This window comes from Sturnira hondurensis, unplaced genomic scaffold (genome assembly GCF_014824575.4).
Source record: "Sturnira hondurensis isolate 20B ecotype Veracruz unplaced genomic scaffold, ASM1482457v3 Scaffold0003801, whole genome shotgun sequence".
NCBI classification, from domain to species: domain Eukaryota; kingdom Metazoa; phylum Chordata; class Mammalia; order Chiroptera; family Phyllostomidae; genus Sturnira; species Sturnira hondurensis.
The window spans coordinates 7,471,590-7,495,468 of NW_028076432.1; the positions used below are offsets into that span (position 1 = coordinate 7,471,590).

A 23,879-nucleotide genomic window follows, 5' to 3' on the forward strand; every position below is an offset into this window, starting at 1 on the left:
TTGTCAAGTCTAAACACATGACTTTCCAAGTTTGACTAGTATCGCTATTACCAGTTCATTTTGAGAGGAAATTTCATCCTAATTAACATTTCTGTACACAGTCTGAAGGTGATTCTTGGTTCCCTAGCAATTGAAGACATCTTGGAGCATGACCTTCCTTAGTTTGGATTTTAAAACAAAACAGTTCCAGTCTTTTCAAGTTTAGGGAGAAATCTGATTCTGTTGGAGCTGTTACTGTAAGTTTGAATCCAAATGTTTCCAATTTCTATTTAGGGCAAATCAGAAAAAAGTACACAATATTCATCTGGGAATTACAATCACACTTGATTACCCATAACTGCTGCCTGCCTCAGCCACTTTCCTGAGGTTCTTGAGAACAAAGTGTTGCATTTTGTATGAAATACATGTACTGTATAATATTTATAATGATCAACAGTAATATTTTTAATGGCCAGGAGAATTTGTTATTTAAAGGAATCCAAATCAGAAATTATTTTGTAGATATATAATGTGTTCCTGAAACTAACAAGATGATCTTCCCCACATTTCTTAATTTGCTGCCATTCCAACTTTAGATTTTTGTGAATTTTCTTAAAATAGAAACATAGCATTAGTTATCTAGTTTTCTCATATTAAATGCCATATGCAGCCTGAAATTGAACTCTCAGTCTGGTTGATTGTTCAAACAATAGTGGATGTAAGAGGAAAAACCTATTGTGTGAATGTAAGCACTGTAGTTTGTTTTCATTGAACACCACAGGTTCTAAGTAGTAAATTGAAATGATTGATTTAACCTGTTGGAGTATCTATGTGATTAGAACACTGAAGATTAAAAAAATAACTAACTATGGGACATTTACAAAACGGAATATTACGCAACAGTAAAGAAGAAGAAATTTTTACCCTTTGTGACAGCATGGATGGACCCAGAGAACATCATGCTAAGTGAAATAAGCCAGTCAGAGAAAGACAAATATCATATGACTTCACTCATTGTGGAATCTAAGGAATAAACTGAACTAACAAGCAAAACAGAGACAGACTCACAGAAAGGGAACAGGATGACAGCTAGTGGGGGAGGTCATTTGGGGGGTGGAGGGATTGAGCAAAAAGGCCAAAGGACTCATGGACATGGACAACAGTGTGGTGATTACTGGCCTGGAGGGCGTGAAAGGGAACTAAATGGCAATAGAAAAAATACAATACAGATTAAATTTAAAAAAAATTAAATTAATTCCATGTCAATCTTTTTCTGATTGATATTCTTGTGATAAGTAGATGTCAATCAAAATTCATAGTTATTGACCAAATTTTAATTACTAAATTCTAACTGAGAATGAAGGTGAACTTTGACATTTGAAAATGGATTAGGAAAATTAATTATAATTTTCTAATTAATTTCTGCCTATGTCATTTAATATGATAGAGCACTGGCCAGGTGGCTCAGTTGATTGGAGCATCAGCTCATACACCAAACAGGTTTTAGGTTTGATTCCCAGGGGTACACATACCTAGGTTGCGGGTTTGATTCTGGTTGCGTGAGTATGGGGGGCAACCAATCTGTTTCTCTTTCCCCTCCTCTTCTCTTTCTAAAATCAACAAAAACATATCCTTGAGTGAAGATAAAAAAGAACAAAATACAATTTCATGAGTTTTTCTTTAAATGTTGATAACTATGAGTAACAAATTTAAGGCATTTATATAAGCATTGTTTTTTTAAACTTTCCAATTAAACTTTCTAGTTGTATTTATTTCAAATGTATTTATATTTTTAGTGCCAATGGTAATTTAATCAACAAATCAAAATTTTGAATATCCAGCTATTGTCTATAATTCTAATTTATAATTAAGCTTTTATGTCATTTTCAAACCACCCATTACTTCAATTTTTTAAAATAAGTCTGTTCCCATATAAGAAGGTAACTTTTATTTTTGATACTGAGTGATATAATCAGTGTATTAGATATGTTATAGTCAGTATATTAGATGTAATCTAATATATTGATAGCTGATATATTCAATTATTTAAAGAATTTTCAATGTACATGACTATTTTAAATGCAACTTGTCTTTTTTTTGCCAATCTTTTAGCACCTTTAGTTGTGATTTTGCACGTACTACTTCTTGCAAGTCATTTAAAGAGGTAGATGATGGAGAATTCTGGAGTAAGGAAATTTGAAGCTGAATTAAAGTACAAATACAGTAATTAAGCCCCTAGAAAGAAGTACTGATAAAGGAAATTGTGTGATAGAACTTTTAGCCAAGATTATTTTCACTTACTTGACAAACATACAGATAGCCTTATAGACACTTTTTATTATTGTGGTCAGATATGGTATAAAATTGATCTTTGCAGTGGTCAGCTGATTGGCAGCACAGTGTCATCTCTGTATTAGGTGCTTAGTAAATGATTGTCCAGTGAAGATAGATAGATGATGTAATATTTACCCAATATTTGAATTTCCTTCTAATCAATTCAATGAGTAAAACTGGACAAAAGAACTCTGGAACTGATACTTAATGTTTTTTCCATTGTATTCATGTATTTATGCATGTTCACAAGGATCATAGTTTCAGAAAATTCTAGTCTGAACCATTTATTTTAATTAGTAATATTTTATTATGCCTTCTAGCATAACTTTTACATCAGTATTAATTAGTAAAGTTGAGTAGTTTGAGATTTACATTCTCTATCGCTGTGTTGGTAAAATAGAGATGAATACCTTTTATACTATTAAATCTGTATTAAATGTTCAAGAATTGATGTTTTGAATTAAACGAATTACACAAATAACATATAAATGTATACCTGTAAAGGAATTCAAAATGCTATATAAATTCAGAGAGTAAAAAGTTATATCTTTCCTTATGCCTCTTAACTCATCCTATTTTTTAGTAGCTAGCCTCCTAAACACTGAATATATCCTTTTGACTTCTTTCTACAGCTGTAAGGTTGCACTCATGCGTGGAATAGAAAACGAGAAAGAAACAAACCAAACAATACGCACAGAGGCAACAGAATGGTGGTCACTAGAGTGAGAGCGAGTTGTGGGGAGGGTGGTGTGACTTGGGCAAAAGGGGTCAAATGTGTGGTGATGGGAGGAAACCAGACGTTTGGTGGTGAGCACACAACAGAGTGCACAGAGATCGAGTTATAAGGTCATACTGTACACATGAAGTTTGTATGATGTTATTAACCAATTTAAAAAATAATATGCCAAAAAGGCATGTTTGTATGTAGCAAATTCCCCCCTATAGAAGAGGAATCAATTTAAAGTTTAATACTAAAATATTTACTTAGGAGAACTTAATGCAATTTAACTAAGATTAGCAAGATTTTTTAATACTTATAAAGGTGTTTTTAAAGGAAAACATGTAGCTTAATGTTGAATATTAAAAAAAAATCACACTCGAGCTACAAATTCTTCTAAAATGGTTTACTAGCGACATCTGCTGGTACAACGTTATTGTAAAGGTGAAAGTACCTCATAGAAGTAGTTTCATGGAAATTAAGCATGGGAAAAGAACATTTGGGGACAAAATTGTGTTTTTACTAGTATTTACAACCCTTCTAATCGAACAATATTATTTTGTCATTGTGTTTCCCCCACAACCTTGGTATTTCACCGAGAATATTCTAATAACAATAATAATAAACTTTATACTTTTTTGTACAGAGTCATTAGTTGTATATCAGCTAAGTTGTTTGATGTAATGCTACAGACTGTTTTTCTTCTTTGTCTTCCCTGGCTTTGTTTTTATGTCATACATGGAAGAGAACCTTGCAAATATAGAGTGATTCAATGACAGTGCCTTCAGTCATACTGTTTATCTGTCATTTGTACAGACTAACTCTGAGAGAAACATCTATGTATACATGAATTAAATGTATTATCTTTATGTACACTCAAAACTAAACATGAGATGGTATAAGAGAGTGATTGAATTAGAAGGAATTAATTTTTTCTTCCACAGAAGAGATTTTCTGTACTGTAAATTATGGAGGAATAAAATATACTTAGTTCTTGCATATTCTCTCTCTCAACACTCATTGCCTAGATAATTATATCTTGTCCTATGGAAAAAGTATAACTTATACATGAATCGAATTTCATTTTTGAACCCAAACCTATATAACCAGCCTGCTCGCTTCCTTAACATTCCCATTTATAGGTGATATGCTCCCCAAACTTAAAATGTACAGAACGAAACTTTGATTTTTCTCCCGAAACCTGTTTCTCCCATGGTCTTTCTCACTTTGGTAAATGGACATTTTATCATTCCTTTTGCTCAAACTGAAAATATTTCCTGTCTTTGTAAATTCTCTTCTGCTCTTATCCCACATTGAAACCATCAAGAAATCTCACCAATTCGGGTTTTGAAGTACATGCAGAATTTCCCCACTTTCCCCACCTAGTGAAGCCGCAGTTATGTTTCTCCTGGGGATTGGCCCCCTTGCTTCTAGCCGTGCCCTCCTGTAGCCTGTTTCCCAACCAGCAGCCAGAGTGAGTGTCTTAAAATTTAAAACAGATCTTGTCACTCCTCAGCTGAGAACCTTCCAAATTTCTCAACGTGCCAAAAGGGCTAAGACTTGTAGACCACTCTCTCCCTCCATAGCTAGTCCTATGACCTCATCTCTCCCCTGCCCTGTTCTGTTCCAGCCACACTGATCTACTTGTTCTCCTTCCATTCCAGGCAGAGCCCTCATCAGGGGCTGTGCACTGGTTCTTCCTTCAAATGGAAACGTTCCTTTCTCAATTCAGTAAGGTTTCGGATCAGATCACCAAGTTTCACCTCAGAGAGGCCCTCCCTGACCACACCGTGTGAACAGATGTGGCCTGGCTCCGCCACTGTTTCTCGCCTTATTCTATTTTTCTTTGTGTCACAGCAATTTTCATCACATGACATACGCAATCCCACAGAAGTAAAGCTTGCTTGGACGTGGGTGGTAGGATAATAATATGGGTGTTGTAATTTATAATTTTAATTTGAACATTTTACCTAAAATGTCATATGGTGTGCTTGAGTATGGTGTTGTTATGTTACAGAGTTACATGCTTATGATTTTGTAATGAAAGAAGGGCGTTATTTGTGCCAGACCCTGTATTTACTTTTTAAATGACATCTCTCCCCAACCTACAATGTCACCCTTTTGAAAGCAGGGGATTCTGTTGTTCACGTTAAATCCTTACAACCTAGTGCTTACACGTAGTAGGCACTCAGTCAATATTTGTTGAATAAATCAGTGAACCTCAATACTTGAATGGGGAATGTGGTTTAATTTACATTATAATAACCAAATCCATGGAATAGTGAGGAACCTTCTAATGGGGTCTGCTTTGTATAAATCTTTGTGTTTGTGTCATACTTCTTACATTCAACACAGAGTACAATAGTGTTTCATAGTTGGGTTAAGGCTCAAACAATACTCTTGGTGTCAAAATGCAGGGCAGTATTACTATTTTAAAGATTCTTTTTGTGGGAATAATTACTTTTTTGTTCTTTTGACATAGGCATCTGACCCCCAATTACACTAACAGACCTTATACACATGAATGGGAAGAAGAATAGCTTCTTTTGAGCCCGGGCTAAGACTTGATCAATATAAAGTGCTTCCCACAGGGTTCTGCTGAAAGAACCAAACTTCCATCATAATGAAATTGCAAATTCATTTGTATATGCTCTTTTTTATTTGAAAGCTACTTTTTGATGTTTGGTCTGCAATTAGATTTATTGTTGAAGGTCACAGTATGCAATGCTGACTACTCCAAGTTGTCAGAATCCTTTATCTGTTCAGCCATTGCACAAAGATAAATGGGGATCTTTTAACAATAACATACTAAAGCCAGAATGTGTTCCCAGTTGTATGTAATCTTTTAATCAGTTGCTGCTTCCTGTTTCCCAGTCTGTAAACTACTAGCCAGCACACCTACCTAGAAATGACCCAAGTATGGGTTTTAAGTGACTGAGAAACACTTTCTTCAGGTAGAAAAAGAGAAGTTTAAGATTTTTAATCTTGCAATTTTCCCTTGCACATTTTTAGATTAACATAGGAATTTATTTGTCTTTACCCTCATTCTGTAGGTACTTATGTAGTGTGTTAGCTAAATTTGGTGGTTACATTTCTCACTGTGAAGATAACCACAAAGTAGATCATGTTGCTTAAGTGATGTGAGTTCTTAAGTGTTTTAAAAGTCTCTGTGCACATGAATTAAATTCTTCTCTGAGATTTTATATACTAAAATGTTCATATCTAAAATCGTAAGGCAGATTTCTTACATTTTTGTGCATTTTCTTTGTGACTTGTCGTAAAAAGATTCACAGAGAGAATTGCCCGATTAGACTTAGGTTGTATTACACTTCTTGTCCAAGGATAGCCAGGGTCATAGTAACATATATTAGAGTATCATTATATCACCAGTCTTTATAGTTCTCCAAGGGATTTTGATAGTATACCCCAAGGTTCTTTAGTAACTTGATTATATCTACAAAGTGGACCATTAAGACCAGTGTAGTAATGTCCTCATTTAAAAATTTTGTTAAAATAGTTTTTGCATTTCTGACTTTTTTTCTTAATTTTCATGTAAATTGAGACTTCTCTGATTAAAAAGAACATACTTTCTCGGGAGGATGCATATGAGAAAACCATGACCTTTAAGTTAATGGCCATTGTTTTCCCTGAATTCTGACTACTATTTGTTTTGTGACATCTGGGAAGTTGCTGCATTTTGGGAGGCCTCTGCACCGCTATGGAGTAGAGAAACAGCTATTCATAGAATTGCGATGCAGTTAAGTTAGGCAACACGTCTAAAGGGCCCAGGGCAGTGCCCAGCAAGAGGAAGCACTCGTTCAATATTATTTGGAATCCTCTCTCTGTACTCTCTCCCCACCCCCTCCCTGTTCCCTGTGCTATGTTATCTGATTGGGCTTACTCAGAAGAAGTTCAAACTGTTGAACTAAACTTGAAGCTTTCTTGTGTGCCTGCCAACTCTACATAGTCCTGCATTCATTGAATTAGTAAGTAGGGAGAAGTCAGGCCCTTGAATTGACCTATACATAATACCCAGCAGGTGTATGTGCCCTTTCACTTCAAAACAAATTGCTCCCCCGTAGATGGGGTAGAGTGAAGAGTGCTCCACTCCCAACCTTCATTGCAAGTCCACATGGAGCCCTTAAGATTTACTCTGCCTTAAGTTATGTTAATATAACATAGGAAACCATGATCATTTTAATCATTTTGTGTAAGATGGCTTGCTTCGTTGTTGTTTGTTTGAAGATTGGTACTGCTCTGATTATTGTCCTAGAAGAGTTTGACCTTTAAAAAAGTAATCATTTTTCAGAAAAATTTAAATAGCTCCTTAGTGTACTGTTTTATATCTCAAAACATGTTATTTAATCATTGTAAATTTTATTGTTTTAGGTGCAAAGATGGTTTGAAAGGATTTACATTCTCTGCACTTAGGTAAGTAGAAGATTTTATTTACCTTTATATTAAGCAAATTTGCAAGGTAACACTTTTTTAAAAGTGAAGTTATTATACATATTGAAATATTTATTAACTCAGTTTTTAAGTTGAAAGTAATTTTAGAAGTCACAAAATATTTGTGAATATTTCATTGTAGAGAAATTTATTAGCTATTTTCCCTCTAAATAACCAGTGAACATCTGCTTTAGGACCTGTTGTGTGCCTTATATCAAGGGGTATTAGAAAATAATTACTAGAACTCTCTCCTCAGGTGGCTTAGAAAGACAGAGCTACACCTGAACAGTTATTGGAAATCAAGCACTTAACGGTGTGGTACCAGATTTCAAGCTTCTTTAGGGAAGGACTCGTACGTTGTCAAACAGCCCTCACCACAGTCACGGGCATGTGGTGGCAATGTTGCCTAACATTAGCATTGTATTTTATGCATATCGTTTACCAAACACTTCCACATACATTAGAAAACTAATTTTCATAATTCTCTGAGGTGGGTATTTTCATGCCCATGTGACATGATGAAAATTTAGGCTTAGACTGTTTGACTAATTTAATTTCACACCACACAGTGGCTGTCTATATTGTACTTACTTCAAACTCAGTACTCCTTCAGTGTATGTCATAAATGCTGCCGGTTTCCTTCTCCAAAGTGCATACAATAAATGCTTAGTGAAGATTAGTTGTGCAGTGTGTACTGCAAATGTAGAAGGGAATAATCAGGGTGGGCTTAAATATTTGGAGCTTTTATATGATTATCTTATAATATTATTTTGAGGGTCATATGAGTTATGTATGCTTAAAAATTTTGACTGCTATTTGACATTTGTATTTATCAACTACATTTAATATATGTTTCAGATGTACAATATAGTGATTAGACATTTATATAACTTATGAATTGATCAGATAAGTCTAGTGTCCACCTGACACTATACATCATCATTACAATAGTATTGACTGTATTCTCTACACTATACTTTGCCTTCCAGTGACTGTTTTTATAACTGGCAATGTGTCCATGTTAATTCCTTCACCTTCTCACTGTTCCCCCAACTCCTGTTCCATTGGGCAGCCATGTTTGTTTGCAGCATCTATGAGTGTATTACATTCATTTACTTTGTTTTTTAGATTTGACATGGAAGTGAAAACATGTAGTATTTGTCCTTCTCTGTCTTAATTCACTTAGCATAATACCCTGTAGGTCTATCTATGTTGTTACAAATTGCAAGATTCCATTCCTTTTTTATGGTTGAGTAATATTTCATTGTATATATACAATGCATCTTTATCCATTTGTCTCTTGATGGGTACTTTGCTTGCTTTTGTTTCTTGGCTATTGTAAATAATGCTGCACTGTACATAGGGTGTGCATGTACTTTATAAATTAGTGTTTTGGATTTCTTCGAGTAAACACCTAGAGGTGGAATTGCCGAGTCATATGGTAGTTCTACTTTCGATATTTGAGGAACCTCCATACTCTTTTCCATAGTGGCTACCCCAGTTTGTAGTTGTACCAACAGTGCATGCATGAGGATTCCCTTTTCTCCACATCCTCTCCAACACTTGTTGTTGGTAGATTTATTGATAATAGCCATTCTGACAGGTATGAGGTTGTATGTCATTGTGGTTTTAATTTGCATTTCTCTGATGATTAGTGATGTTGACCATCTTTTAATATATCTATTGACCATCTATATATCCTCTTTGGAGAAATGTGTATTCAGGTCCTCTGCTCATATTTAAATAAGATTGGTTATCTATTAATTTTTTTGGTGTTAAGTTGTATGAATAACTTATATATTTTGGATATTAACATCCTGTGGTGTGTATCATTGGTGAATATATTCTTCCATTCAGTAGGTTGTCTTTTCGTTTTGTTGATGATTTTCTTCCCTGTACAAAAAGTCTTTAGTTTGATGTAGTCTCATTTATTTTTCTTTGTTTCCCTTGCCTGAGGAGATATATCAAAAAAAAAAAAATACTAAGAGCATTGTCGGAGTTTACTGCCTATGTGTTCTTCTGGGAGAATCATGGTTTGGGATCTCCAATTTAAATCTTTAATCCATTTTGAGTTTATTCTTCAATACAATGTAAGAAAGTGATCCAGTTTCATTTTTTTGCATGTTTCTGTTTAGTAATCCCAACACCATTTATTGAAAATACGTTTTTTATGTGGGGGCGACTTTCCTCGCAAGTCCCCTCGTGTGCCACAGATGAGAGTAAACATGACAGAGACATGATGTGATCTGCTTGGGGAAGAGAAGTGGCCATTTTCCCAGAGGAAAAAGGCTGTGAACAGCAGCCAGTTTCTCAGGGGGAAAAGGCACTGAGCCCCTTCCTCCAGGGCCTTTTATTGGGTTGTAATACACAGGAATACGGGGTGGCACGGATCAAATAGTAGATAACATTTCAGAGAAATCTGAGGGGTTAGTATGAGTCAGAGTCTGTCAGGAACAGAGTGTTAGGGTTTCCTGCTCAAACCCTTAACATATGAGTGAGAGCACTCTTAGCAGAACAGATTTCACAGTTTTATCAAGAAGTCTTTGTGATGCTATATTTCTCCCCAGGACACTCTCTAGCAAGGCAAGGAGCAGCACTTGTCCCAGAGAATATGGGGACTTGGGCTATATCAAAGCTGGGGGGTGAGAGTCCATTGCTTGATCTTCGTTGCAGCCCCCAAGTCCTTCCATGAAGGCCTCCCAAATGATCGAGCCTGACTTAGGTTGCCCCCCACCGTGAGGGGTCTTACTCGTCATTGACCTTCAACCAAGCTTTGGGGGCAGGGAGAGGAAACTAAGGCAGCATTTACTACGAGAGACAAGCTTTGTCTCCTGCGGCTTCCATTCCAAAGGTCGTCCCTCGCCCTTAGCCACAAGGAGTCGAGATACAATTCCTAGAACCAGACAGAGCGGTCTACAACATCTTACTCATTTTATATTCTTGCTTCTTTTGTCATAGATTAATTGACCATATAAACATTGGTTTATTTTGGGTTCTCTATTATGTCCCATTGATCTGTGTATGTGTGTTTATGCCAGTCATGCTGTTTTTTTTAATAATTCTTTTTTTTTCAAGATTTTATTTATTTATCTTTAGAGGGGAAGGGAAGGAGAGAAGAGAAGGAGAGAAATATTAATGTATGGTTGCCTCTTGTGAGTCCCCTGCTGGGAACTGGCCTGCAACCCAGGCATGTGCCCTGACTGGGAATCGAACCGCGATTGTGTGGTTCGCAGGCCCACGCTCAATCCACTGAGCTACACCAGCCAAGGCCAGTCATGCTGTTTTTGATCACTATAGCCTTACAATGTAGTTTGATGTCAGGTAGCAACCTCCAAGTTGGTTCTTTCTCAAGATTGCTTTGACTATTGGGGTCTTTCATGATTCTATATAAGTTTTAGGATAATTTGTTTTACTCCTGTGAAAAAATGCTGTTGGTATTTTGATAGGGGTTTAATTTAATCTGTACATTGCTTTATGTATTTATGGACATTTTAACAATATTAATTTTTCCTATCCTTGGGCATGGCATATATGTGCTTCTATTTATTCGTATCTTCTTGAGTTTCTTTCTTCAGTATCTTAGAGTTTTCTGAGTACAGGCCTTTCACCTCCTTGGTTAAATGTATTTTTTTAAAGATTTTATTTATTTATTTTTGGGGAGAGGGGAAGGGAGAGAGTAAGAGAGGGAAAGAAACATCAATGTGTGGTTGCCTCTCATGCACCCCCTACTGAAGACCTGGCCCACAACCCTGGCTGTGCCCTGACTGGGAATGGAATCGGTGACCCTTGGTTTCCCAGTCCAGGGCTCGTTCCACTGAGCCACACCAGCCAGGGCCTCCTTGGTTAAATTTATTCCTAGGTATTTTTAATGCAATTTTAAATGAGATTGATTTTATATAATTTCTCCTTATGAATGCTCATTACTGGAGTATAAAAGTGTGACAAATTTCTGTATATTAAATTTGCATATTACTATTTGCTATTTTCCTGAATTTGTTCATTAATTTTTTGATAGGTTCTTTAGGGTTCATCATGTTTCTTATTCTTTTGCTTTTATATGTTGTCGACTTTTTCTAGTATTATATTTGTATTCCTTTCTCTTTATTTCTTGTAGATTTCTGGTTTGTGGTTACGACGTGCTGCGTGTATATGTGCTGCCGCAGTGAGCACCCCATGTGCTTCGTGTATACCACGCTGTTTATAGCAGCCTACTTTTAGTTGATGACGCATAAGTTCAAACATATTCTAAAAGTACTACAATTTTTACTCACCCTTCCATGTTTATGTTTTTGTCATTGTTTTTTTACTTACTGTGTGTGTTCGTATCCCTTCATTGTAGTAATTACACATCTACTTTTTACTTTTGCCTTTTAATCTTTGTACTAGCTTTGTAGTTAGCCCATCCACTGCTTTCACTTTTGCCTTTGTGAGAATTTTCTTTCTTATATTTTCTTACTCATATTTTACCTCTTATTTTCTACTTAAAGAACTCCCTTTAACATGTCTTGTACTGCTGTTTTAGTAGTAATGAACTCCATTAGCTTTTTCTTGTCTGGGAAGCTCCTTATTTCTCCTTTGATTCTAAACAATAGCCTTGCTGAGTATAGCCTTTGTTGTAGGTCCTTGGTTTTCATCAGTTTGAATATTTTGTGCCAGGCTCTTCCGGCCTACAGAGTTTCATTTAAAACTTAGTTTACAGTCCTATAGGAGCGATCTTATACATAACTAACTGCTTTTGTCTCGCTCCTTTTATGATTCTCTCTTTATACTTCACCTCTGGCATTTTAATGATGATGTGCCTTGGTGGGGGCCTCCTCGGGTTCGTCATGTTTGGGATTCTGTGCTTTGTGGACTTGTATGCCCATTTCCACTGCCAGGTTAAGGAAGATTCCAGGCCTTATTTCTTCAAAAAACGTTCCAGTTCCTTGCTCTCTTCTCCTTCTGGTTCCACTATGATGTGAGCGTTGGGACACTTGCTGTTGTCCCAGGGCTCCCTTAAACTGTCCCAACTTGTTTTTAATTATTTTTTCTTGTTTCTGATGTGGTGTTTTCTTCAGCTTTGTCTTCCAAATTGCAGATCTGGTCATCTACTGCATGTAGTATGCTCCTGGTTCTCTCTAATGTATTCTTCAGTTCATTGTATTTGTTATTTCTGACTTACTCTTTTTTATGTTTCCTATCTCTTTGTTGATGTTCTCACCGAGTTCATCTATTTTTCCTCTAAGTTCCCTGAACATCCTTACAACCAGTATTTTGAACTCTGCATCTGGCAAATTAATTGCCTCCATTTTGTTTAGTTTTTTTTCTGAAGTTTTCTCCTGCTCTGTTTCTTCATTTGGAACATGTTTCTTTGTCTCCACATTTTGGCTGACTCTTTGTGTTTGTTTCTATGTATTAGGTAGATTTTCTATGCCTCCCAATCTCGGCGGAGTGGCCTTCTGTGTAGTAGGTGTTCTGTGAGGCTTGGTGGTGCCGTCCCCTGTTCAAAACAGCCAGGTGCTTCGGAAGATGTGTCTCTCGTGCACATTGTGTGTGCCCTTCTGTTGTAGTTGGCCTTTCATTGCTATTGGGATGGCAGTGGGTAGGATTGTCTCTCAGGCTGACTTGCTACGAGGGCTGCCTGTGACTACAGAAGACCCCCTCCCACCCTGCCCCACAGAGCAGTTGCTTTAGTGGCCTCTGGTGACAGCAAAGTCTGCCCTTTGGGTGTGTTGTTTGTGGAGCTGGGTGGGTGCTGCTGTGGTGTAATTTGAAACTGGCTGCCAGGTTTGTTGAGTCTGGAGGCCCTTTCGGGGGGCCCTGATGCAGGCCAAGGTCAGCTAGTGGGAACTTGCAGTAGAAGGTAATGAAGACCTAAAGATTGATATATCTATCTATCTTTCTTTTTTCCCCTCTACTCTTCAATACCAGCCCTTGAAACTTAAGTGCTTGGAAAAAGATGCTATTAATGAAATGAGAATACATGCAAAGAAATTGGTTTGGAGGGAACAAATTGAGTCCACTGGTGATTAAGAATATCTTTGTAGAAACTCTATGCTAACAGTAACTGAGTCATAATACACAGCAGTAACTTCTTCATATTATAGTCTTCATTAAAAGACTTTGAAACTTTATAGAAAATAACTTTTTGTTGTTGCATTGGCTATAAATAATTTTGTGTTAAGTTGAAATTTGGTAACAGCCAAAAGTTGCTTTTTCTAAAGAGAAAACTTTGTCTTTGTTCCTGCCTCTCTTCTCAGACTCCCAGCATCCTTGCAGAAACTCAAAATGCATCAGACATTTTTGTGTCACTTATTCAAATCCTTATATAATAAAGCGTTGACTTGGTCTATTTGCACTTAAGTTGTTCTCTGTATTATAGAAGATTATTCTGGAAAACAGTGGTTATTAATTCTAGATAGAGTCAAGGACAGAGCCATGGAAGAAGAGCCAGTGCGGGGGTCTGAATGTATTCTCAGCCTTCCTCATCATAGTTTAAATATCAAAGTACACATAGCTTGGTCATTAAGAATCCATGCTTTACAGACAGCCGGTTCTGGGTTGAAATAAATTGATGCTATTGGCTGTAGATATGATGCTTTTTCCTGCTAACTCTCATGGAAATCATGGCACTTACTTCATAGTGTTGCTATGAGGATTTAATGATTTAAAAGGCTCAGTACTCTTCCTGTTATTTAGCAAATGCTCAAGAAGTGCTAGTTGTTATTATATTCATTCATTTAATTCATATTAACTGAATATTTACTGGATGCCAGGTAATATGTTGTGCATCAGGATATAATAGCAAAGAAGATAGGCATAGTCTCAAAGACCTCATAGTTTGGTAGGATGTAAACTAAAACTAGTATAAGGTGCTTCAGAACTGGGCTTCACTGGGCTCTGAGAACACAAAGGGAGGGTTGTTAATTCACTCCAACTTGGAGTAGGAGCAGCGTCTCCAAGGAAGTGATTTCTAATCCAAGGTGGTCAGTACTGGCCAAAATACCAACAGTCTTATGAAATGTGTGGGAAATACTATTGTATCTGTTCTAGCCTAGTTTGTCTTGTTTACAAAGAACAGTAGGACAGATCTTCAACTCCCCATGCACACCCACGATTAAGAACCAAATTCTTGTGGACAGTTACCAAGGACACGCAGCTGCCCTGTGGTGACAAACAACCTCACTGCACACCCCTTACAATCTGCTAAGCCAGATTTTTTTCCCAAGTTTGTCCAAATGGGATGGATTGCACTTGTTTATTTCTGTCTTTTCTGAGTGTTTAAATTTTCTTATTCTATCTGTCATAGGTCTCATTTTCCAGAATCATAGTGTAGTATCATTGATCCCATTTTATCTATATTTTATGATATTTTCTGAAAATTCATCAGATAGAAACTGTTTTGTGAGTAAAGCTTAATTATTCTTTCAAAGAGCAATGGCTCTTAAAAACGAAGGTGCAGAGAGCACAGATGGAAACTTCACTAAAGGATGCTGACTGAGTGGTACCTAAAGGTGGTAACATTGTTTTTGCACCGTCTGTGGAAAAAATATTGTCCAGTTTTAAAGAAACAGGAATGTTGTCTTCTCTTGGGTGTTAGGTTTTCCCAAAGAAATAAGTAGATAGGAATAACACAGAATTTAAGATTTTCTCATGGAGTAATGTGAGCATACACGGAATTTTAATCATTTTTTCACTCATATTTTAGTTTCCTGTGTTTCCTCATGTATACATAGATGACTTCATACAGCACTGCAGCTGTTTAAAGTGACATTAGATATAAGTTTAGACTGAAAAATGAGAAACACATTCAGTTGTAACTATTAGGTTTTAAAGAAAAATGAATTTTTGTCATAAACTAGTAGATCGGAGTTAATAGTTCATCTGCTTCCTTGTTTGAAAACTTTAAGTGTGTACTACCTTTAAAAAATAGTGATTTAACTTAAAAGGGTTTTAAAAGTTCTACGCTATTTTTACTTGGTTAATTTACTTTTAAAATACCTGCGTTGTAAAACAAATGACTGTTAACATTTGTGAGTATTCAGATTTCAAAAGCCTATTTTTTACACGGTGATTAGATTTTATATAAATTGTGAAAAAATATTATTTCAAGTGATAAGGGACTTTCCAAAGCTTATTAATATATAAAAAAAATCAGTTTATTTTCTCAGTGATTTTTTAAAGGAGAAAAATGCCTCACAGTGTGCTTTCTTCTTTAGGTTCATTGTGGGGAAGGAAGAAATCCCCACACATTCTTATTCACCAGAGACGGCACATGCAAAAGTGGAACAAAAGACAGAAAGACAGGAGGAAAAGTCAAGAGGAGTGAACATAATTGCCCTAATCAGGAGGCTTGTGGATGCAGTGTGAGTTCTTAATCTTGACATTTTAGCATATTTCATCTTTTTTTATATGATATTTGTACCATGCCAAAGCATTCTTGTTTTTTTTTAGGTGACAAAAATTTTTTTTACCAGAAATTGTGCAGAATTTTGTAAAAGGCACACGATGGCAAGTGAATATTGTTTATTATTTCTTCCAAGACTATAGACCATCCTATGCCTTTAAATTAGGTTTATATGAAATTAAAATACTTTTCTATTGCAAACCAGGCAGACTTTCAGGAGGCTGGAATGGGGAACTTTAAGAACAATTAATACATGCTAACCCAGTGTGTCAGGTGTGGAAAGGAGAAAGAAAAGTCCTGAGAGATTCAAGAAGATGCAGGAATAATAAGGAGCAAAAGGATATTTCGCGAGAGTGGACATTTTTAGGCTTTGGAAATAAAAAATGAACATTTCTTAATGGTACAAAGAAGTCTATATTTCATAGAAATAAGCCTTCATTCATATTTCAAGTGTAGATAGATATTTAAGAAAATAAATTTAATGGTTTAAAATTAAATCAACCAATTAAAATAATTTTGGTAGTGATGTTTTAGAGTGTATGACATAGCAGACAGTATAGAAAGTTAGGGGATCAGTTATGGGAATCTGAGGCCCTTTAAGAATCAGAAGACCTGTGTTTGATTCTCATTTTACCCCTGCTGGCTTTGTGGCTTTGATTTAACCACCAGTGTTCCTAAGCCCTCATTGGTTACCTAGGGTTAATAATCTCTATTAAGGAGTATTGTGTGCTTAAATGGAGTAACATATGACTTGCCTTACATACATGAGCACAGGGTAAGTACTCAAATTTTTTACTGAATTTAAAGACTTTCTCTTCATTTCAGCATACACTGCATACAGAAGCTAAAGGATAATAGATGGCAGGAATAATTGTGGTAGTGATCTTATTAAAGCAAGTTCATAATAGTTAGCAGTTACCTCACTGGAAAGAAGGGAAGGGGATTCCCCTTCATGGGCATGGTGTCAACAAGAATCACGGGGGAATGCAGAGAATGTGGGTGAATGGTGCCCTGGGACCAGAACTGATCAGGTCACAGCAGAACTTGCCCACTGGTGTGGAAGCAGATGCAGGATAGTACAGCAGCAAAGCAGGTAACACAGGAGCAGAGGGGCAGTTCAGGACTTAGGAAACTTTTAATAAAAATGTAAGGAGAGAGTAAATGACAGTATAGCTGATACCAGAACTTAACTTCACCAGCAAAGAGAGTTAATAATTTGTGTAGTTCGGTAGTAAGAGCTGAGAAATGTCTTTGAAGAGGACACTTAGGTGTGTGAAGAGTGACGATTTACAGAAGGCAAATCTTCTCCGACGCACGTCTCCAGTCACTCCGCAGCCACGCACGACCAGGTCAGTCACATCGTTCTGACCGTGCAGAGCTCTGTTCAGCACGCCCCACTGCCGTCGCTCTTGAGTACAAAAGGCTGCCCGTGCACTCCAGCAAAAGTGGAGAACTGGATTTTGGAAAAGGTCTTGCTAATCAATTTGCAAATGGAATTAGAGAGATGTGGAGCCAGAATATCACTCTATGAGTAATTGTCCTAAGTAGGAAAGAATTACTATGTTCCTACCATGAAGCCAGTTCATGAACTACAGTCTGAAAGAGTTGCAGAGACCACTCTTCAAAGATAAAGGGGAACAGCTAAACCCGTATTAGATGTTTTAGTTACTTTTATGTGCCTGTAGCAGATAAATGGTGCTGGAGTCAGCATCCCCAACCATTACAATGAGTGTGTCTCCAACAGTAGTCCTCCCAGCAGAAATGTGTATTAAACGCTAGAGGGCTAAGTGCTTTACAGGGAAATCACAAATAACCTACTTTTAAATTCCCCCATGATTTATATCTATATTTATTTTAAAAACAGAATTTTGAATTCTAATATTGTATCATGTTTCTTTTCCAGATGTTTTTTCTCAAATATAATTAAGTATAAATTCCTGTAACCTGAACACATTCTCACTATGATTTTTGTTCAAGCACTGACTTCATGGATGATTTATGAGCATTATACTCCACAATGAGTGATTTAAAGCTTCTAAAAGATTTGGCAGAGTACAGAGAGCTACATACATACTTCTAATATTTAGTCACAGATATTTACTAGTATGGCTTTTCTGTTCCACAGTCAAATGTTTTGACTACAGTCATGTATTTTATATAATGTATCAAATGGTGAGCAGCAAAGAAAAAATATCTTTTATTTTTGCTTCTGTATGTCCTAAGAAACCAAAAAATATACACATTTAGAAACAAGTAGGTAATTTTTTCTGCTTTTTGGTTAGAAGACTAAGCAGATCTACACTCACACACACACACACACACATTTTCATTATAATTGGGTGTTCGCTTTAATTGCAGATGTAAGCACGGACCAAGGCATAGATGTTGCAAACACTATGAAGATAATTGCATCTCTTACTGCATTAAAGTAAGTATATAAAAGTATGTTTGGTATTAACCACAGGCAATATGTATAGGAAGAACTGATTTATTAAAACATAATTTCGAAGGAAAAGAAAAAGTTGACAATAATCGCTATCATACTTTGACTTGAAGAATAAGAGCTTTGTGAGATATAGATAACAATTTAGCTTAATATTCACTTACTAGATCTTTAGTTAAATAATTTTAAATCTTATTTAAAAATTAGTGTGAAACTTACAAAGTAGAAGAGTAGGTGAAGCAACAACGATGAAAAAGACAGAAAAAGGAGGTCATTAAATTTTGCACTTTGCAGTGTGTCCTCATTAGAGTACATGATAGAACGAGGCCCCTGGACCACACTGTATGTTGTCGGGCCAGCAGTCACACACACACACACACCGTGTAATCGGGCACGGCGGCATTTGGTTTGGACTTGACAAGTTGTTACCTTTTTTAAAGGATGAGTATAACTGGAGCATGTACACAGTTGCTCTGTATTAAGAGAGTTAGCTATGCCCGCTGGCATAAATTCCTAACTCCCTAATGCATTAGTGAACTGGCATGTCTGTCCCTACCCACCCCACCCCGTGCCTGCAGTCTCCCACCCTGTTTACTTCCAGCTCTGGGAAGGAAGTTATTTTCATTGCAGTTAGTCTGGCACAGATGGTACCACCTGCTACGGGATCTTTTTGGATGGTACTGTAACGATTCTCATGATTTAAAATGTTTATATTCCTTCTCACAATGTCTGACCCCTCCTCAGTTGATGGTAAGAGCAGAGTTGTACAATACCCCAAAAGACAGCCTCTGCACGATCTCTCGAGAAAGGAGGGACTGGAGCACATCGGTGCTTCCGAATGTGAGTGCCTGCGGTCTAATGTTGATGGTGGCATTTGCCTAAGCCAGCACTTTACCGTAGGGTCCCCAAAGATACGACCAAGTGTAAAAGCAGTAGAGTATATTTTAAGTTGTGCAATGGTTTCTGATGACACTCCTTCCAAATATGATTTCCTGCCCCACTTTTAAAATGGCAAAAAAGAAGCAGAGCATCATTGCTGGCAGCCTCAGAGTCCATCGGTCCGACGGTTCCCAGAGAGCTGTTCCCTCCAACTGGACAAAAATTCTGCTTCAGGGGGAGCCTTTGTGGGGACTAAGAGAAGTGTCTGATTAAATCAAATATTTTGAGATAAGGGGATATGATCTTTTTAAAAAAATTATATGAGAAAGTTTGTAAGAATTACTAAGCAATGAAACAGTGTAGTCTTTCTTTCCACTGTGTACCACTGCTGTAAACTTAGTAATTTGTATATAAGTTGGAATATTTTGTCCATGAGTACAAATTTGGAGATGTATGGGATAGGAATTTACATTACAAATATAGTAAAATATTTTGAGAGTGTACCTCATTATTCCATGGACTCAGTTACACCACATGGTAAATCATATTCCTGAGTAAATAATCATATGAATTACAATCCTCTCAGTTCACTATATTTCATTTACACTAACTTTTTATTACTTCCTCGTACCTGCCAATCTCATTTTTGGCATTGTGCCTTCTGTCCAAACTCCCTGAAATGTTTTTCTCATGTTAGCTCATTCGCTTTTGTGTCTATTGAAATGTCACATCCTCAGTAGCTTTTCTCTTACCACCCAACAAAGTCACCCTGTTAACTTCCCTCCTAGTGCCCTATTTCCTTTAGAACACTTGGGGTAACCTGGAATTATTTTTGTTTATGTACTTACTTATTTATTTTCTCTTCCTCTAATGAGCATGAAAGCCTCAAGGAAGGCAAGAACTTTGTATCTTCCTTGCTACTTCCCCATGGCATCTAAGGGTAATGCTTGGCACATGATAGGCATCCAGTGGGTATTTCCTGATTACATAGAATGGTGACTGGATAGAGGAATGAGTGGCCTCTTAAAAACCACGTGAAGACATTGGACATGAGTATGATCCTTGAATCTCTAGGTTAATATTACACGATTAGCAATGGAGTGATTTAAGTGTGAACATTTCCTGCATTAAACTAGTGTACATAGTTTCAGTGAAGCAAATGCGTGGTGGTTTGTACTAATGATTGGACAATTACATTTTCACTTTTTGATTAGTTATTAAGTAGTTTCAGGCAGATTAGTGAGTATTTCTTCATAGTAATTTAGTCTTTTTTCTTTAAAAAAAAAAGGCTGCTACCTGGAATATAAAACCTGACCTTCGGAACTTAGCAGGCACCCCCCACTCAGGTACAGACACTCCTGTGGGGTGACAGAGGAGGACAGAGACCAGTGTCACAGTGTATGGGCTGAATCACCTGGAAAAGGCTGCTCTTTTGATAGCATTTGTTTTATGCTAATTGGCATTTTTTAGTCTCTCAGTATGAACTCACATCTAAACTTCATTTTCCTGAACAGAAATGAAATTGCCCAGCACTAGTCACCTTTCCCTGGCCCATTGCACTACACAGAGTTGGCGGGCAGGGTGGGGAAGTCGGCAGCAAATACGGAGTTGTCACAGATTCGCTTTTTCAAGTTTTGTTGAGCGAACCTTAAAGCTGCCATTCCCTAGCGATGTTTTAGCCTGACACATTTGGGCACAGAAATAAAAACCTAGGTACAATTATTTCTTTTCCTGGGAAATTCTTTTAACCTGATCATTTAAAACCCTGATACCAAAGGTCTAAACAAATAATGAAATTATCTTTCTATCAAAAGAATCTCTACTCAAATCGATGAGTAAGAGGAGTTTCCATAAGGATTTGGTTTTGTTAACGGGATTTTTTTAAGTTTCAGTGCTTTATTTGTAAAACTCAGATGTAGTTTAGAAATGACAAATCCTGGTTATTGTCAACAAAATCCCAAGCAATGGAAGTTTGGTGCATAGATAAGCTTGGCCAGTACTTGTGAAACTTTTAAGTTTTTGTAAATCAAAGAAAGTATATTTACTGCAGGTTTTCCCCTCATTTTAAGGTAATGATTTTAAAATTGAGGTTTTAAGATTTAATTTGAAACTGTCTGTGATAGGTACTTGCGTTAATTTTTTGAGTCCTGTTTTGAATCCCAGACAGTAAAACTCAACTACCAAACTTCGAAACTTGGTTGTAACCCAGAATCTCCCCAATGTTCTCTAGGGTTTCGTCAGAATGTTCAGCGTCGGGTACCTGATCCAGTGCTGCCTCCGAGTTCCCTCTGCGTTCAGGCATCTGTTCACAAAGCCATCCCGGCTGCTCTCACTCTTCTACAACAAAGAAAATTTCCAGCTTGGAGCTTTTTTGGGCTCTTTTGTTAGCATATACAAGGTACGGCTTTCAGAAGAGGGGAGAAAAATGGGAAATAAATAACATGGCTAATGTTAGAAAGTGATTTAGCCTTCACTCATTCATCATTTTTAATGCTTCTTTCTATAGTATTGCTATGCATATATATGTATTGGGAATTAAGGCTGGGTAAATTTCTTCTTCTAAATGTTATTTAATATTCTTGGATACAGACACACTTGCATTTATACATAATATTAAAGATTTTTAGACGTATTTTATTTTTAAATAATATATACACTGAGAAAATAGAAACGTTACCATTTCTAATGTCAAAAGTGATATTACTATACCTGGTCTATTTATTTTTCTTAATCATATTGCCTGGTTTCAATTTAAACATATTTCAAACCCTCCTAGCTGATGACAACTGCTTGATGGAATCAGTACAATTTTCTGTTGTAAGTTATATATAAGCAGTGACTTATTCCCTCTTCTACTCGCTGTTCCTATGACACCCTCTCACCTAACCAGAGTGGACATTCTTCCACCCTGTTCCGCATAGTTCTGTAAACATACCCATACATGTATAAGCACACATCTAAACACATATTTGGATATCATTCACCACGCAGTACTTGGCAACTTTAAATCATTGTTTTTTGTTTAATGGGAATTACTAATATGTAAATAATATTACTGACACATTAAACATCTGAAATTTAGATTCTAAATCTAAATATAGATTCTTCCCTGGCTGGTGTGGCTCACTGGATTAAGTGCCAGCCAGTGAACCAAAGGGTGGCCTGTTTGATTCCCAGTCAGGGCACATGCCTGCGTTGCGGGCCAGGTCCCTAGTAGGGAGCACTTGAGAGGCAACCACACATTGATGTTTTTCTCCCTCTCATTCTCCCTCCCTTCTCTTATCTAAAAATAAAATAAAACTGTACAAAAGTGAATGGATGAATGAATAAATAAATAAATAAAATGGATTCTAAGTAAATGTGATAACTAAGGCATATACACACAGACACACCTTAAGCTCAAAATTAATGCTGGAAAAATTGAAATCTGGCATTATTTTGGTTAAGATGGTTAGGTATCATTTTATGTACAAGTTTATTTACAAAAGATAGTTATTCACATTCTTTTTAATTTCTCATTTTATGGTGTTTGTATTTATTCTTAACATAAACTCTTAAGTGTTCACACGTAGACTGTCTCCACCATTTTGTTCAGGTTGGTTATTCCCTACCATCTAGCGTATCTCAGAGCCTGTTTTTATTTTTTGTGTGTTTGTTTTTATTTCTGTCCTGTTTCTTTGCCCAAGTAATTCAAACTAATGGTGTTACACTAAGGAAAATACAGCTGAGTCAGAAAATCTCTTAAAGACATATTCCTACAGTGTATTCCAAAGCTGTAGGTAATTTTAAAAAAATTATCAGTGCCTTTAGCATCTTCATAAGAATGTAATCAAGAGAAGGACAAATAAATCTTGTGTCTTCTGTGTCTTCTTGGTGAATTGACCCTTTTTTCATTTTGTAATGTTCCTCTTTCCCTGGTAATAGTTCCTGTTTTGAAGTCTCCTATGTCTGATGCTAATATTGCTACTCCAGCTCTCTTTTGATTACATTTGACAATATGTCGTTTCTGTCCTTTTATTTGAATTTTTTGGGTCTTTGGTGTAAAGGTTGGTTTCTTTTAGACTACATATAGTTGGTCCTTTTTTAAAATTTAATTTGATAATCTCTGTCTTCTAATTGGTGTGTTTAGACTGTTTATACTTAATGTGTTTATTTGTTATGGCTGAATTTCAATTTACCTTCTTGCTAGTTGTTTTGAATTTATTCCATTTTTTATTTTGTTCTTCTTCCTCTTTTTCTAATGGATTTCTAAAAATATATTTTAATTTTTTAATGAAATGTTTTGTATTTTTGTATCCTGTCTTCACTGTAGTCTTATTATTTATACCTCTTTTTAAAATTCAGTGATTGCCTTACATTTATAATAAATGTTTTTAATAATATTATACCACTTCATTATAGTGTATGACTCTTACAACACTATAATTTTGACTTCTCTCCATTTTTCATGCTATGCACTTATCTGTCTATAAGTAATAAACCTCACAATATAATGTTATTATTTTTATTTTGGATCAAGAGTCAGAAAACCGTTTCTGTAAAGGGCTAGATAATAAATATTTTAAACTTTGTGGACTGTATGCTCTCTGTCATAACCACTCACCTCTGTTGTGTGAAAGCAGCCACAGACAGTAGACAGTACCTGAGTGAATGAGCATGGTGATAGTCTAATAAAACTTTATCACATTGTA

At 36.3% G+C, this 23,879-nt stretch overlaps 1 protein-coding gene across 1 annotated transcript in view; it reads left to right on the top strand.

Annotated features, from left to right (window-relative positions):
* The window catches only part of TMEM135 (transmembrane protein 135), a 228,999-nt gene that overhangs the window by 193,303 nt on the left and 11,817 nt on the right, over window positions 1–23,879 (top strand). Inside the window, exons 7-10 of the mRNA XM_037042919.1 lie at window positions 7,421–7,462; window positions 15,679–15,825; window positions 18,225–18,294; window positions 21,419–21,586. Of these exons, the coding sequence (XP_036898814.1) occupies window positions 7,421–7,462; window positions 15,679–15,825; window positions 18,225–18,294; window positions 21,419–21,586 (427 nt within the window). The remainder of the gene's footprint in view (window positions 1–7,420; window positions 7,463–15,678; window positions 15,826–18,224; window positions 18,295–21,418; window positions 21,587–23,879) is intronic.